At 45.4% G+C, this 12,998-nt stretch overlaps 1 protein-coding gene across 5 annotated transcripts in view; it reads right to left on the reverse strand.

Moving 5' to 3' along the window:
* The window catches only part of LOC121439152 (zinc finger protein 385B), a 165,420-nt gene that overhangs the window by 86,901 nt on the left and 65,521 nt on the right, over window positions 1–12,998 (reverse strand). For 4 of the 5 annotated variants that reach the window (XM_041639655.1, XM_041639654.1, XM_041639656.1 and 1 more), the window contains exon 2: window positions 2,970–3,112. In XM_041639655.1, coding sequence (XP_041495589.1) covers window positions 2,970–3,112 — 143 coding nt within the window. The remainder of the gene's footprint in view (window positions 1–2,969; window positions 3,113–12,998) is intronic. The other variant, XM_041639658.1, reaches the window with a different exon arrangement.

Consider the following 12,998-nt stretch of genomic DNA (forward strand, 5'->3'; position numbering starts at 1 on the left):
TGCTGGGATGGAACAAACAAGAAAGAGACAGTCATTTAAGCTGCACCTCAGAGCGACACACACAGAGACTCATCCCCCCTTCCGTGTGTGTGTGCACACAAGCGTGTGTGTGCCTGTATATGTGTGTGTGTGTGTGTGTATGTGTGTGTGTGTGTGTGCACAAGTGTGTGTGTGCCTGTATATGTGTGTTTGTGCCTGTATATGTGTGTGTGTGTGTGCACACAAGCGTGTGTGTGCCTGTATATGTGTGTGTGCACACAAGCGTGTGTGTGCCTGTCTATGTGTGTGTGTGTGTGCACACAAGCGTGTGTGTGCCTGTATATGTGTGTGTGTGTGTGCACACAAGCGTGTGTGTGCCTGTATATGTGTGTGTGTGTGCACACAAGCGTGTGTGTGCCTGTCTATGTGTGTGTACCTGTCTATGTGTGTGTGCCTGTCTATGTGTGTGTGTGTGTGTGTGCACACAAGCGTGTGTGTGCCTGTCTGTGTGTGTGTGTGTGTGTGTGTGTGTTGATAAAGGGTTCTACTATGGAGCCCAGGCTGAATTTGAACTGAAGATCATCCTGTCTTAGCCCACTGGCACTGGACAGGTGTGCAGCACCATGATCAACAAGATAAGAGAAGTCCCACTAGGGCTGGCTTATTTCTTAAGAGAGCACAAGAAGGGGCATGACTTAGATTTAGCAAATTGATCAAAATCAGTATTTCTGATAAGTTTCCTTGCAATTTTTTCACTGTAGTAATCAAGAAATAGCAGTATTTGAACATTCAGTGCTTACTTTCTTCTAAGAAGGAAAAACCTTATAAAAAGAATATTCATTGAGCTTTATCAATATAGTATAAGATTCTTATTCACAATAAATATATAATACGATGTCAGTGCATCTGTGAGCCCTATGCAACATTAATAAGCCAATATAAAATTTATTTTTACGTTAAGGAAGAACCTTTTTGAAAGCCCTTAAAAATTCCGGACGCAACAGCAGGCAAGGCATTCTGAAGATTGACAATGGTGACCTACAGAACATCACTGAGTATCTGTATTTGCAAAACACGTTGGCAGTCAGGTATCTGTTAGGTGTGAGGCGGTCAGAAGGAGCGGGGACGGAGGTTGCTAGCTGTGACAACACTTTCCAAGTAAAGGAGTAGAGTGTGGTCAGGGGCAGAGAATGAAGTTTTCAGTTGCCTTGGGTGCTAATGTCTTCCTAGAAGCTGAACGTGTTTGCAACATAGCTCTAATCTCCTGTGAGCAATTCAAAAGTATATATATATCATGCTGCTTGTGCTAATAATCTTGTATGAGACTTGCATTAAAATGTAAGAACACAGGCAAACACATTTCAGCTTGCTGAATCACCCAGGCTGCTTCTCAGCAGCCCCTCCCTGGTGCTGCAGACCACAGACATAAGCGGACCAAAACAGGACCAAAAACAAATACCTAGAAAACATTCCAAGTACAGCGGGGTGTTTGGAAATGATTGCAGACTCAGGGGCAGGCTTGACTCAAGCTCAATGCCTTGCTTCGCGAGGGTCACTCTCACTTCTGATGTGGTCATGTGGCCAAGATAGGCCTGCCTTATCTTATTTCCATGCTGCCTTTTAAAACAAAAACCAAACTGGCTGGCCTTGGCCAGAAAAACAAGAAAGAAAGAAAGAAAGAAAGAAAGAAAGAAAGAGAGAGAAACGAAAACAGAAACAGTCAACCATTTATTTGCCATGTCAAGGGTAGAGCCTTTACAAATCTGTGCGATCCTCCACTTGCTGGTTATCATAAAGCACTGGGGCCCCAACAGAAGGCTTGCCAACAGATTCTATTTACAACCCTGGAGGAGAAACCCTCTTGCTTTTTTTTTTTCACTCCTGCAGAAGAGAGTTTGCAAAGAGGGCCCATCTGGCCGGGCTTCCAAAGCACACTGTCTGTTGCTGTTGATAACGCCATTGTTTGTTTTGATCATGGCAGCGTCTAGAATGTTCTTGTTCAGGAATACCGCCCTGCCCCACCAAATGCATTTATCTATGGTGCAGATGAAATCCATGCCATTCCCTCAGTGTTCAACCCTTCTCCTGCTCAAAGTTTCCAACCTGCCCAGAACCAGGCTGCTCAAAGGCGGTAGCTCTACTTGGCACACCTAGGAAATGCCTTTCATTCAAATAAAAGGAAGTTGGCTGACTGACGTGAATATGCCATTCGGGGCCAGCAATTCACGAGTATTCATTATGTATGTTTAATGGGGGAACAGCTACACACTGCACAGATAACAGATATGTCAATTCCAAATGTGTATCTTCCTTTTTGGTCAGAGTCAGATTCAAGGACTCACACGAGCTCCCAAATAAAAACTCTGTTTATATGAAAGTCAGACTTGATCTCAGACACCTCCCAACTAAAAAGGCCCCCAGAAAGACAAAGCCCATAGTTGCTGTTTTTATTTTTCTTTATAGTGAAAGTTGGGAAAAGAATTAATGTGACTCGATGTCTCTAAATTGTGCTCTTGACCACATCTGAACAGTGTGCTTCAGGGACAACGGAGAGTAAAGCCACCTCGAAGCCTCAGGAACAACAGAGGGTAGGCCACCTTGAAGCCACAGGGACAAAAGAGAGGGTAAGGCCACCTTGAAGCCTCAGGAGAAACAGAGAGAGCAAGATCACCATGAAGCCTCAGGAGAAACAGAGAGAGCAAGATCACCATGAAGCCTCAGGAACAACGGAGTGGTAAAGCCACTGTGCAGGGCATCAAAACCGGACAATGTAACAGGTTAGCATCATCTCTGGAGGCATTAGTACAGTCCACACGCTGAGTGTGCGCTGAGTTTCCGAGTGAGGCATTTTCCCACAGTATAGCTGAGAGGGAGGGCCCTCAGCCACACACTTTGGAAACAGAGTCTACCCGCGGTCTACCTGGGAACGCAGTCAAAGAAAAGAGATTACACGGCAGAGGCATACATAAGAGAAAATAGCATGTACTCACTGTGTTAAAATTTGGAAAGAGCCCGACAGCAGAACTACTGTCCACTGGAAAAGACATGAACGGCTTGATGTCCAGCGAAGGCTGCATCATCAGGGTGGGTGTGCGCACGAGAGCAGGCAGGGGCGTAGCGTGGCACGCGCCGCCTGCCAACGACAAAGCAAAGCAAACTCAGTCTCTCGCTCACGTCCTTTCCCGCCCAGGCGCGCTGGGCCAACCCAAGGCTGCTGAGCTGTGACCGGCAAACAAGAGTCACAGAAGCAAGCACCTGAGGAACACCGACAAGAAGAGCTCTCCGTGGCCTGAGAGACCTGCAGAGTACTTCCCTATGCACAAGCCAAGGGCTTCTCAGGGTCAGGTGACACACTGTCCCCAGGTCACACCAGCGGGTGTCGCACACTGCCAATGTCCTGGCACCTTTGAGAACCCACAGAGCCACAGCCTGCTGGAGAATAAAGGAGGGGGGTCTCAAGATGCTCTTTACTGTTGGGAATATATAGCCAGCAACAAATTCTATGCAAATCTGAGATAATTACTGCGGTTTTCTACAAGGAAGGAAAACTTGGACTTTGGCAGTTACTGGCTCTCGTTATGACTCAATTCGTTGTCTTAAAAATGATCACAGAATTTTCCTTACTCTAGGGAAAGAGGAAGTCTGGACATGGCACGGCTGGAGAACACAAGAAGGTAGGCTGTTGTCTGGCCATAGACAGGGAGTCTGGAGACAGAAACTCATCATTTTGTCTTAATTTCTACACCCAATGAACTTGGGTTCTTTGAGCACCTGTCCCCTTGAATAGTAATGTTAGCTCTTCCCTCCTTTGGTGTCTGGTTTAGTGTAAGACTGGGTAATTTAGAATGATGTTGGCATTCTTTCTAGTCATTAACAGTCAGGGTATAGACACATTTGCTGGCATGGTTGGTTCTCTGGAGGCCAGGCTGGGGCATGCTGTGTGTGTCTGTGTGCATGCGTACGCGCCTATTTTTGCAGGCGTATATGTACATGTGTACTCATGCATGTAGAGACCAGAAGCTTGCATCAAATGTCATTTCTCAGGGACCCAACACCTTGTTTTCTGAGGCAGGTGTTTTAATTAAGGTTTTGCAGGTCTGCTAGGCTGGCAAGCCAGTAGACCGAGGGATCCTGTTGCCTCTGCCTCCCCGAGCCGATGCTACAAGAGTGATCCCCCAGAATGTACCACCCTGGTTGCCTTTTATGTGGGTGCTGGGGATCAAACTTACGTCCTTATGGTTGCATGGCAAGTACTTTATCAACTGAGCTACTACATACACAGTCGAATGTATGTATACTAATCACATATCAGACAATTCACCTGCTTAACCTATAAATTCAATAGTTTGTTGGCACATTCAGAGTGACAGATGAACATCATCTTCACATGCAGAACGTTTTTGTGACTTAAACTCTACACATAGCTGTAGTCTCTTCCCATTTTACCCAGCATCCTTAGCGCCTGACAACCACCAATCAATTTTCTTTATGTTTAGATTTACCAGAACAAGCCATTTAAATAAAACCTCCCATGCCTTTTGTGACTGCCTTTGTTTGTTTGGGATTAATGCTTTCACGGTTTGCTCATGCTGTGGCATCCACCAGCGTACTGTGTCTTTTTGAGGCTGAACGCTCCTTTGCTGTGGGAAGGTCCCCCATTTTGCATGTTTATTTATCAGATCATGGATGTGGATCAATTGTACTTCGGGGGCATTCTGAAGAGGGCTGAGGCCTTCATCACCACCACCAGCACACGAGGGCTCAGTTCTCCCTGGCTTGCCTGTCTTGGATCACACAGTAATTTCATGCCTAGACTCTCTCGCTTGCTTCAAGGAGAAATGAGGACTGAGAGAAAATGCCCCAACCACTGAAGTGCCCACCAGCCTCTTATATTGCCCAAATCACTGACGTCCCTGCCTCAGGGATCGCTGGTTTTGGTAATGAGTATCCAAAGAAAATGATGGCATGTTGCCAATCAGTTGTGTAGAGTATTGGCATTAGTGTTTAACAGAGTGTCAAAGCTCATTTACACTGATCTTTAAATATATATATTTAAAAAAGGAAAAGAAATAAGAGAAAAAGGGCACCTGAAGTATTATCTGTAATAGCCATTCTGATCAGCCATGGCCATTAGGAAATACATGTGAGGGCTTAGTAGAGAGAATCATCAGCCAAGAGTATAGACCAAACAGTGTTTTGTTTTGTTTCCCTGATGCTCAGTTAAATAATCTGGTTTGGTGTGGTATGTATACACCACCGGCATTTAATTATAGATTATTGTCCTAATCAGGTAATGCTATCTCCATTGGTAACCTCAAGCCTGAAGATAAAAGATGATGTATGACATCATTGCATCCGATGTCGCAGAGGCATATCTGAAAGGATCTACTTTAAAATCATAGCTAAATGGAACACTAGAGAAAATGGCCCTTAGCAATTTATCATCATAATTATTATTAGAATTGTAAAGTACAAAGAGTGAGCAGGTAGATTAATCTAAGTCGCCTACTGTAGGAACAGAACTGTTTTTTGGCGGTTGGATCTCTGAAAGGAAAACCAAGCTCTGTCTCTAAGGCCTCAATGGTGGCCTTGACAACAGCGTGTAACACGGAGGCCCCCAGGGCCTGGTGAGAGTCCCTCTGTACTAACAAACTCAAATCAGACAGAAAGCAAGGGGCAAACTCACAAGCAGATTGCTCGTCAATGAAGGTCAGAGTGTTCGCAACCCTTCTTACCCAATCACATCTCTATGCTAATAGACGGGAGGCTGGAGAACTACTTAGCTTCCACCATTCATTAGCATAAAAACTTAGCAGCTGCTTACTATTCATTAGCATTTTAATGACACACAATTTGCCACGTTAAACACAGATTGTTTTAAAGTACTGATGGATCTTCCAAACAAACCAAGCTCCCATCAATACCTTCACCTCAGTCTTGCTGTGGTCTGGTTTTTTTTTTTTTTTTTTAGCAAGGCTTCGTCAACACGGAAGGCTTGCAGCGCAGAAGCTTCCCAGACTGAAAGGCAAAGCGCAAAGCAACTGCCCTCCCACCCTGCCCACAGTCGGAAGCTTGATCCTCTGTCACTTCTTTCCAGATTTGCTACTACTGCTAGCGAGCCTTCCTTGTCTCCTTTGGGTGCCAGAAAGTCACTTAAGATTTGTGAGCAGAAATTTGATTAAAATGCACCCTACAAGAAAATGTTCAATTTTTCTAAGAGCCAAAGACTTGCTGAGAAAAAAAAGAACTAACGAAAAGGTTAACAATGTAATAATGAGCACTTCCGTGCAAAAGTGCCCCCTTTGCATTGCTGCTGTCATGAGACAGGAACAATATTTAACTTTATAAAAAAGCAAGCTTGGGGGTTAAGGGGAAAGGGCAGTTATTAAGTAAAGTGCAGTTTATTAGGGTACAAGGAGGCCTCCAGCTTAGATGGAAATGCGCGTGCGCGAACACACACACACGCCCAGGGCAAAGTGATGCGGTCTGCTGGTGAGAGTGGCCCTGCTTTTGACTTTCTGCAATTATCCATTTATTCATCTGTACCTGTGACTCTGAAGGGTGTGTGTGTGGGTGACAGAGCTGATCAATGTGCACTTGAGTGTGGGTGCGCTCAACACAGCGGCAGAGGAGGACAGGCAGCCTATCCTGTGGCCTTCTGGCTCGCCGCTTTCTGAGGCTGGATCTCTTGCTGAACCTGAAGCTATTTGTGCTGGGCAGGCAACACGCTCCAGCCATCCTCCTGTCTCTGTGCCCCGTTACCCAACAGCTTCCAACACTGGGGTGACAGGAACGTTGGATCCTGAGGGACTCTTCTCTAAGTGAGACCCAAACTCAGCAGGCATTCTTACCAATGAGCTACCTCTCCAAACCGGCAGATTTGGTTGTTTTTGTTGTCACTGTTCTTGAATTACTAACTGAACAAGCTGGAAGGAAGCTGGTACTCAGGGTTCCTCTAGAGTCTCTGCAACAATTCTGGCCTCCAGGTTCCTGCCTCAATTATCTTGATAGTGAACTGTAACCTGAAAGATGAAGCAAACCCTTTCTTTCCTCAGGCTGATTTGGTCAGTATTTTATCACAGTAACACAGTCCAATCTAGGACGCTAACCCCTTGAGTCCAGCATAGAAAGTGCTGAATTTCACAGAAATGAACAAAGTCAAAATAGGGTTTCACTTTATTTGATGAGGATTTTTATAGTCCAAGTATGTATCAAACCTCCTGCTAAAATGAAAAAAAAAATACCCCCCCCCCACTTCTCTAGTTCTAATGAATTCTCTTTTTGGTGGGGGTGGGAAGAAAAGGGAGGAGCAGTCGCTGGCTTCACGGTCAATGTCCAGAAGGAGAGTCAAGCTCAGAGAGACCTTAACCCCATGTTTCTGGGGCCTTCCAATTGTTAACTCACCATGCTCATCATGACAGGGTACCCTGCTTTGGGGGTACATTTTATTAACTCACTATGCTCAGCATAGCAAAGCACCCTACTTTGGGGGCACATTTAGAGTTTTCTGAGTCCCAACAAATAGAAGTTATATTTATCTATCTGATGAAACCAGTAATACGTGAAAGACTCACCCCTGTGATCATTAAGAAGAATCCTATTATTTCAGTCAACTGCCTCTGTAACATAATAGGTACCTTATCATGCCAATGGGTTATGTCATAATCCGTCACAATGAAAGCTCATTTGAGGGCCAAGTGACACTTGGAATTATTGTCTTAGTCTCTGACCTTTAGAAATGTGGTCTGGAAGGCCATTTTAGGTTATAATCCCAAGGCCTCCTGGTGCCTCATCTTTGTTCCGTAACAGAAACAAACAAAACATCAGACAACTCAAATGAAGAACCGTTTACTGAGTGAAATAAAGCCTGTTCTTCACCATGCAGGACTTTCTCCGTAGGCCACTGCCAGGGATGTCCCTTCCAGCATGGACTGATAGAGAAAATTTAGCATGCAATATGTGCCAAATACGGACCACCCAAAGATTTCCCTAAAGGAATTAAAATGAGTGGCGGTTCAATTTTTTTTTTTTAAATTTTCATTGCTTTCCCAGATTTGAGGCCCTTCACCCCTCTGACCAGCACATTCGATAACAGAGCACCCTTGCTCTTCTCCCAGCCCGTTGGGTGAGGAAAATATAAAAGACCGAGAGGTCACTGACCAAGCAGGCCCACTAGGAGGTGGCTACGTGAATAATGACTGAGATTGTTAAAACTTTGCTTCCAAAATGGTTATAGAATAGCATGGGACAATGAATCAAGTATGTTACACATGGCACTGATATTCATCTGCACATATATGTCTATAGATATGCATATCAGTGTGCATTCATAGATGGCACATATATTTATACTTAGATACTCATCTAATCCTCACAACAGGCCAATGAAAAAACAGGATATTATTATTATTACCCTGATTTCAGAGATGGGAAACGAGTCCAACTTCACACAGGTGCAAGAGTTCAAATCCAGGCAATCTGACTTCTGACTCCTGGTTTTCATTGCTGGGAATATACAGATGTTTCTTAAACAGGAAGTTGAAGGTATTGATAACAGAAGGAAAAGGTTGAGGACGTAGCCTACTAAGAACAAGGGTACAACAAAACAAACAAAAACATACCAGCAAGCAAGTGAAAGGCAGGTGGGGGAGATCTAATCAGACACACACACAGATAAAGTATAGATAATAGATATTCAGGTATTTTTGTCTATAGAAAGATAATAAGACATTAGAACAAGAAAAATGAGGAAAACCCCAAAAAGTCATTTCACAAAGTAGTTATGAAAATGGCTAAGAAGCCTACAAAACATGGTCCACTAGACATTCGGGACGTGAGAGTTATAACTACAAGGAGATGCTACTCCATAGCCATGAGGTCACATCTACACTGAAGACAGGCAAAGCGTCGAGGAATCAGGCAGTCAATAATGAAGCACAAATTGCTACAACTACTTGGAAAAACCTATTTGACAGCGTTCCCGCAAGCATGGTACATCATGCCCCATGATTCAGCGGTTCTGCTTCCAGACAGATGCCTCACAGAGTAGTGTGTATTAGAGAATAGCCATAGCAACAGTCGGTCCAGCTGGAAGATAGCCAACTAACCCATCCACTAGAGAAAATAAAGATAATATCGGGACCTTATACAGCAAAACATTCACAACCACGCACTCCGGTAGTGAGAACAATCGCTACCCAACTGTATACGACAGTGAGTAATGGGACGCTCGCGAGAAACCACGGCGAGGAAAAGAGCTCCCAGGGTGCCTTTCTTTGTGCATTAACAGCTGTTTTTGAACAACAGGATCAGTCTGGTAAGCAAACCTTTCTACAGATAAGAGGAAAACTCCCCAGTAAAGAGGACCTCTTTGAATACTGGCAGGCTGTTAGTGTGTTAAGTGAGTTCTGGGTTTCCTTTCCATGGCTTCCTTGACTGTGCTCGAAGTGACTGGTCAGTTAATGAGCATGCCATGATGCTGGGACTTCCTTGTTGGCCTTAGGAAAGAGACAGGAGTCCGATGTCCAAGAGGCTAGTGTGTATCTAGAAGTCTGAGACTATACAATTAAAAAGATTTATTATTTTAATTTAATGCGTAGGAATGTTTTGCTTGCACGTATGTAATCGTATGTACGATATGTGTGCCTGATGCCCACGGAGGGCAGAAGACATGGGAGTCCCTGGTACTGGAGTTAATAGAAATGTGTGAGCTTCCATGTAGGTGCTGGGGATGGAACCCAGGTCTTGGAAGAGCAGGACATGTATGCTCTTTGCCACTGATCCACCTCTTCAGCCTGCTGCGTCTCTACAGTGTTAACTGTTGGCTTCTGGGCTTTGGAGTAGCAAAGGTTTCCCATGCCCCTCAGCCTGCAGGGAGATTCCTCAGCATCCGCCACGGCAGGAGCCCAGGGGAATGCTGCATTGACAAGGAAATCCTTGGCAGCCCCATGCTCTGGTGTGCAAACAGTAATGAGGTTGTGCATGAGAAAACAGCAGCGAAGCCGCGTCGTGATGGATAGTAAGCCATGATGTCCTTCAGTTTAGCTGTAACGCACAGCTTTTATACAGAATGATGAATTTATCAGGAAGATAGCTTTTCTCATGCTGTGGCCGTAGAGTACACACAGGCAGGTAGCTATCGATTTCTCTCTGACTCTCTGGCCCACATACCGAATTTCTTATACTAAAATGCTCGAGGAATGAGTGAGATTTATTAACTATGGCGTGCACACTGATGGTTTAGGTAAGCATGTGGCGTGCTTTGCTGCGGCGGTTGCAATCTTTGGAGACAAAAGCAGGGACATTTCACAATTTAAGTTGAGATGGTCAGAACTTGTTCCCCAGTAGCATGAAGTATGGCTGTGCAGGATTGAGGAAGGGAAACTGGGCTCCTAACAGACACCTCCTCAGGGGCTGCGTGCAGCATTTTAATACACCCAACTTCCCGAGAGGGAACGCCATGTGCCGCTTCCTAAATTACCAAGCGTTCGGAGAAGCCAGAGTGGTCTCCAGACACGGACCTACTAAAATTGTCTGAGGACAGGCATGGCCTGAGAGGTCACGGGAGCCTGGTGACATTTTTCTGGCCAAAAGGCTCAGGGAGATGGTCCGAAGCTATGCCAGCTGAGTGACTCCCAGCCTTGGCATCCCGACTGCCAGGCAGACACAGCAAGGCTTCGCTGTCCCCGCACTACACGACGGAAAGCTAACAGCGCTCCAGAGCTATGGCTTATTTTAGCAAGTGTCCTGAAAATACAGATTTTCCTAGGAGAGACAACACTGCTTGTCAAGTGATCGAATAGTTCCCGAGAAGTTCTATCTCATATCATATTAGAGATAAACATCATTTAGATTTGAGTAAAGTAAGATTTCACTACTGCACCTGACTGGTGAATAAAGAGCCCACTGCCCAGGGTCACCATTTTGAATATTTAAGTTGGCACAACCAAGTTGCATACCGATTACATGTTATTTTCATGATCTTCTTTCTTGCAATGTTGGAGAAGGGTTGAGTTAGGGTCTTTTGTAGCCCAGGCTGGCCCTGAATGTTTGACCTCCCTGTGTTGCTGCAATCACCAGTCTCTTGTTCTTCTTGCCTCTGCCTCTCAAGAAGCAAGGAAGCAGACGTGTATCACCTCAGCAGGCACCATTATCTCCAATCACTTCAGTCTGTATCGGTCTGTTTTGCTTTTTAACTTGGAATTTCAACAGAAACAAAAAAGCACTTTTTTTTTCTAAATGAAGATTTTAATGACAACGTTTTATCACTACGAATAATGGAAGAAAGAAATCTGACGGAAGAGCTGATGTGGCCACAGACTGGCATTTCTCCCCAGTTTAAAGGAGAACACAGGAATGATTGTGACACCTCATTTTGAATGAGTTTTTTAAATTTCCCCAATGGGAAAAGGAGAGAGTCCATTAAAACCAGGCTTTTAACCACATGGCTTGGATCAATATAATGAACTCCAACAGCATTGTGATCGGGTGTACTCAGACTTGGGTTGGTGGGTTTACAGAGACATACCATCAGAACGTCAATGACCTCACTATCTGAAAAAGACACATTTCCCCAAGCAATGGCAACTGGCCTTCCATGGGAGCAGATCACAGGAGCAGGCTCTTCAGACCTCTGGCTCCCTTTGGGACAGCCTGGCACAAAGGGCCAGCAGGAAAGGGGTTGGATACAGTCACTCAGGAGGTCAGGGCACCAGCTGCTGCTGCAAATCCTAGCTCCAGGACACAAAATGCTCCATGCCCTTGTAAGAAAGAATTCCTGCATTCAATATTTAGGCTATTTACATCTATGAACTAAAAGTGGCGGTGGGGGAGGGATTGTGGTGGGTATAAATTGGGCTTTTAAAATGATACCTTCCCCCAAGCTTGCTCAATTTACGGAAACACAGTTAATATTTGCTCTGCCTGAGCCTCCTACTCCCACCTTGATAAAGAGAAGAGGTTTCCTGGGTTTAAATATTAACCAAACACTTCAAAGCTTTTCAAAAACTGTTGTTCCCATCCCCCCTCCACCCACCCAAAGGCAATGGGCTCCTAGAAAGCACAGTTTGGGAATAATAGGCAAAGCCCACTGTCCTCCCTTGTGCATGAGCTTCTTCCCAGTCACTGGAATAATAGCTACCGGGCATTCAGGAAAACTGCCAGGGGACAGTTAGCAACCATGGCAGCCATCATCAAAGGGGATTCTCCTGAGCTTCTACCATCAAAGAAGCCATTCTCCCCAGGAGCAGAGATGGTTCCCAGCTAACCTTCAGGGACACATGCAGCATGAAGACCATTGCTATACCCCCAGGGAAGCCTGCTATGGGATTATGTGACCTCGATATCCAGGCAATGTGATGAGCAGGTGTGAGCCATGAGGTAACACTAGGCTTGATATGGGGCAATGGCTGAGGGAGGCTCAGGAGAGGGAAGGAAGCATAGTGGCTGTGTGTGCCTCCTTTTTTGCAAAGAGGACTGGAACCAATACCATTTCCCCATTTAGAATTTCCAAGTTTTGTCTCCTAAAATGTCCACCCCATTGTCTTTTTCTTGTGTCGCAAAAACAGACCAGAAAGCAACAATTACACGGGATGCAACAGCCCAGCTAGGCAGAGCATCAAATTCCTCCAAGCGCAGGAGCTGGGGGACCAGAGGCACCTTGCTACCACCCTCATCACGATAAACACGGAACAGCCCGTAGCCCAGGGGCGATTACACTCCACAGGGGCTGTGGTGGGGGCTTAGCAGGCTGGGCCAGCGCCTGGCTTGACTTCTTGGAACTCTGCCACCTCTGCCATCTTAGCAATTGATTCTACTTGTTTCAGTCAAGCAGCGGCTCCTGAGCCCTGAGTGATATGCAAAACAGCATCAGATAAGGCCCTGCCTGAACACCCCGGACTGTCTGCATGGGAGTGATTCCTCAGAAATGACATCCTGGTCCTGCACATTGTGTTTACTCCTGTACTGTCACACTGGCTTTGTCCCTGCCTCTCTTTTATGGGATTTCCTCCTTTTTCCTG

The sequence above is a fragment of the Microtus oregoni genome, unplaced genomic scaffold (genome assembly GCF_018167655.1).
Source record: "Microtus oregoni isolate MIOR12 unplaced genomic scaffold, Mior012 000060F_008, whole genome shotgun sequence".
NCBI classification, from domain to species: Eukaryota; Metazoa; Chordata; class Mammalia; order Rodentia; family Cricetidae; genus Microtus; species Microtus oregoni.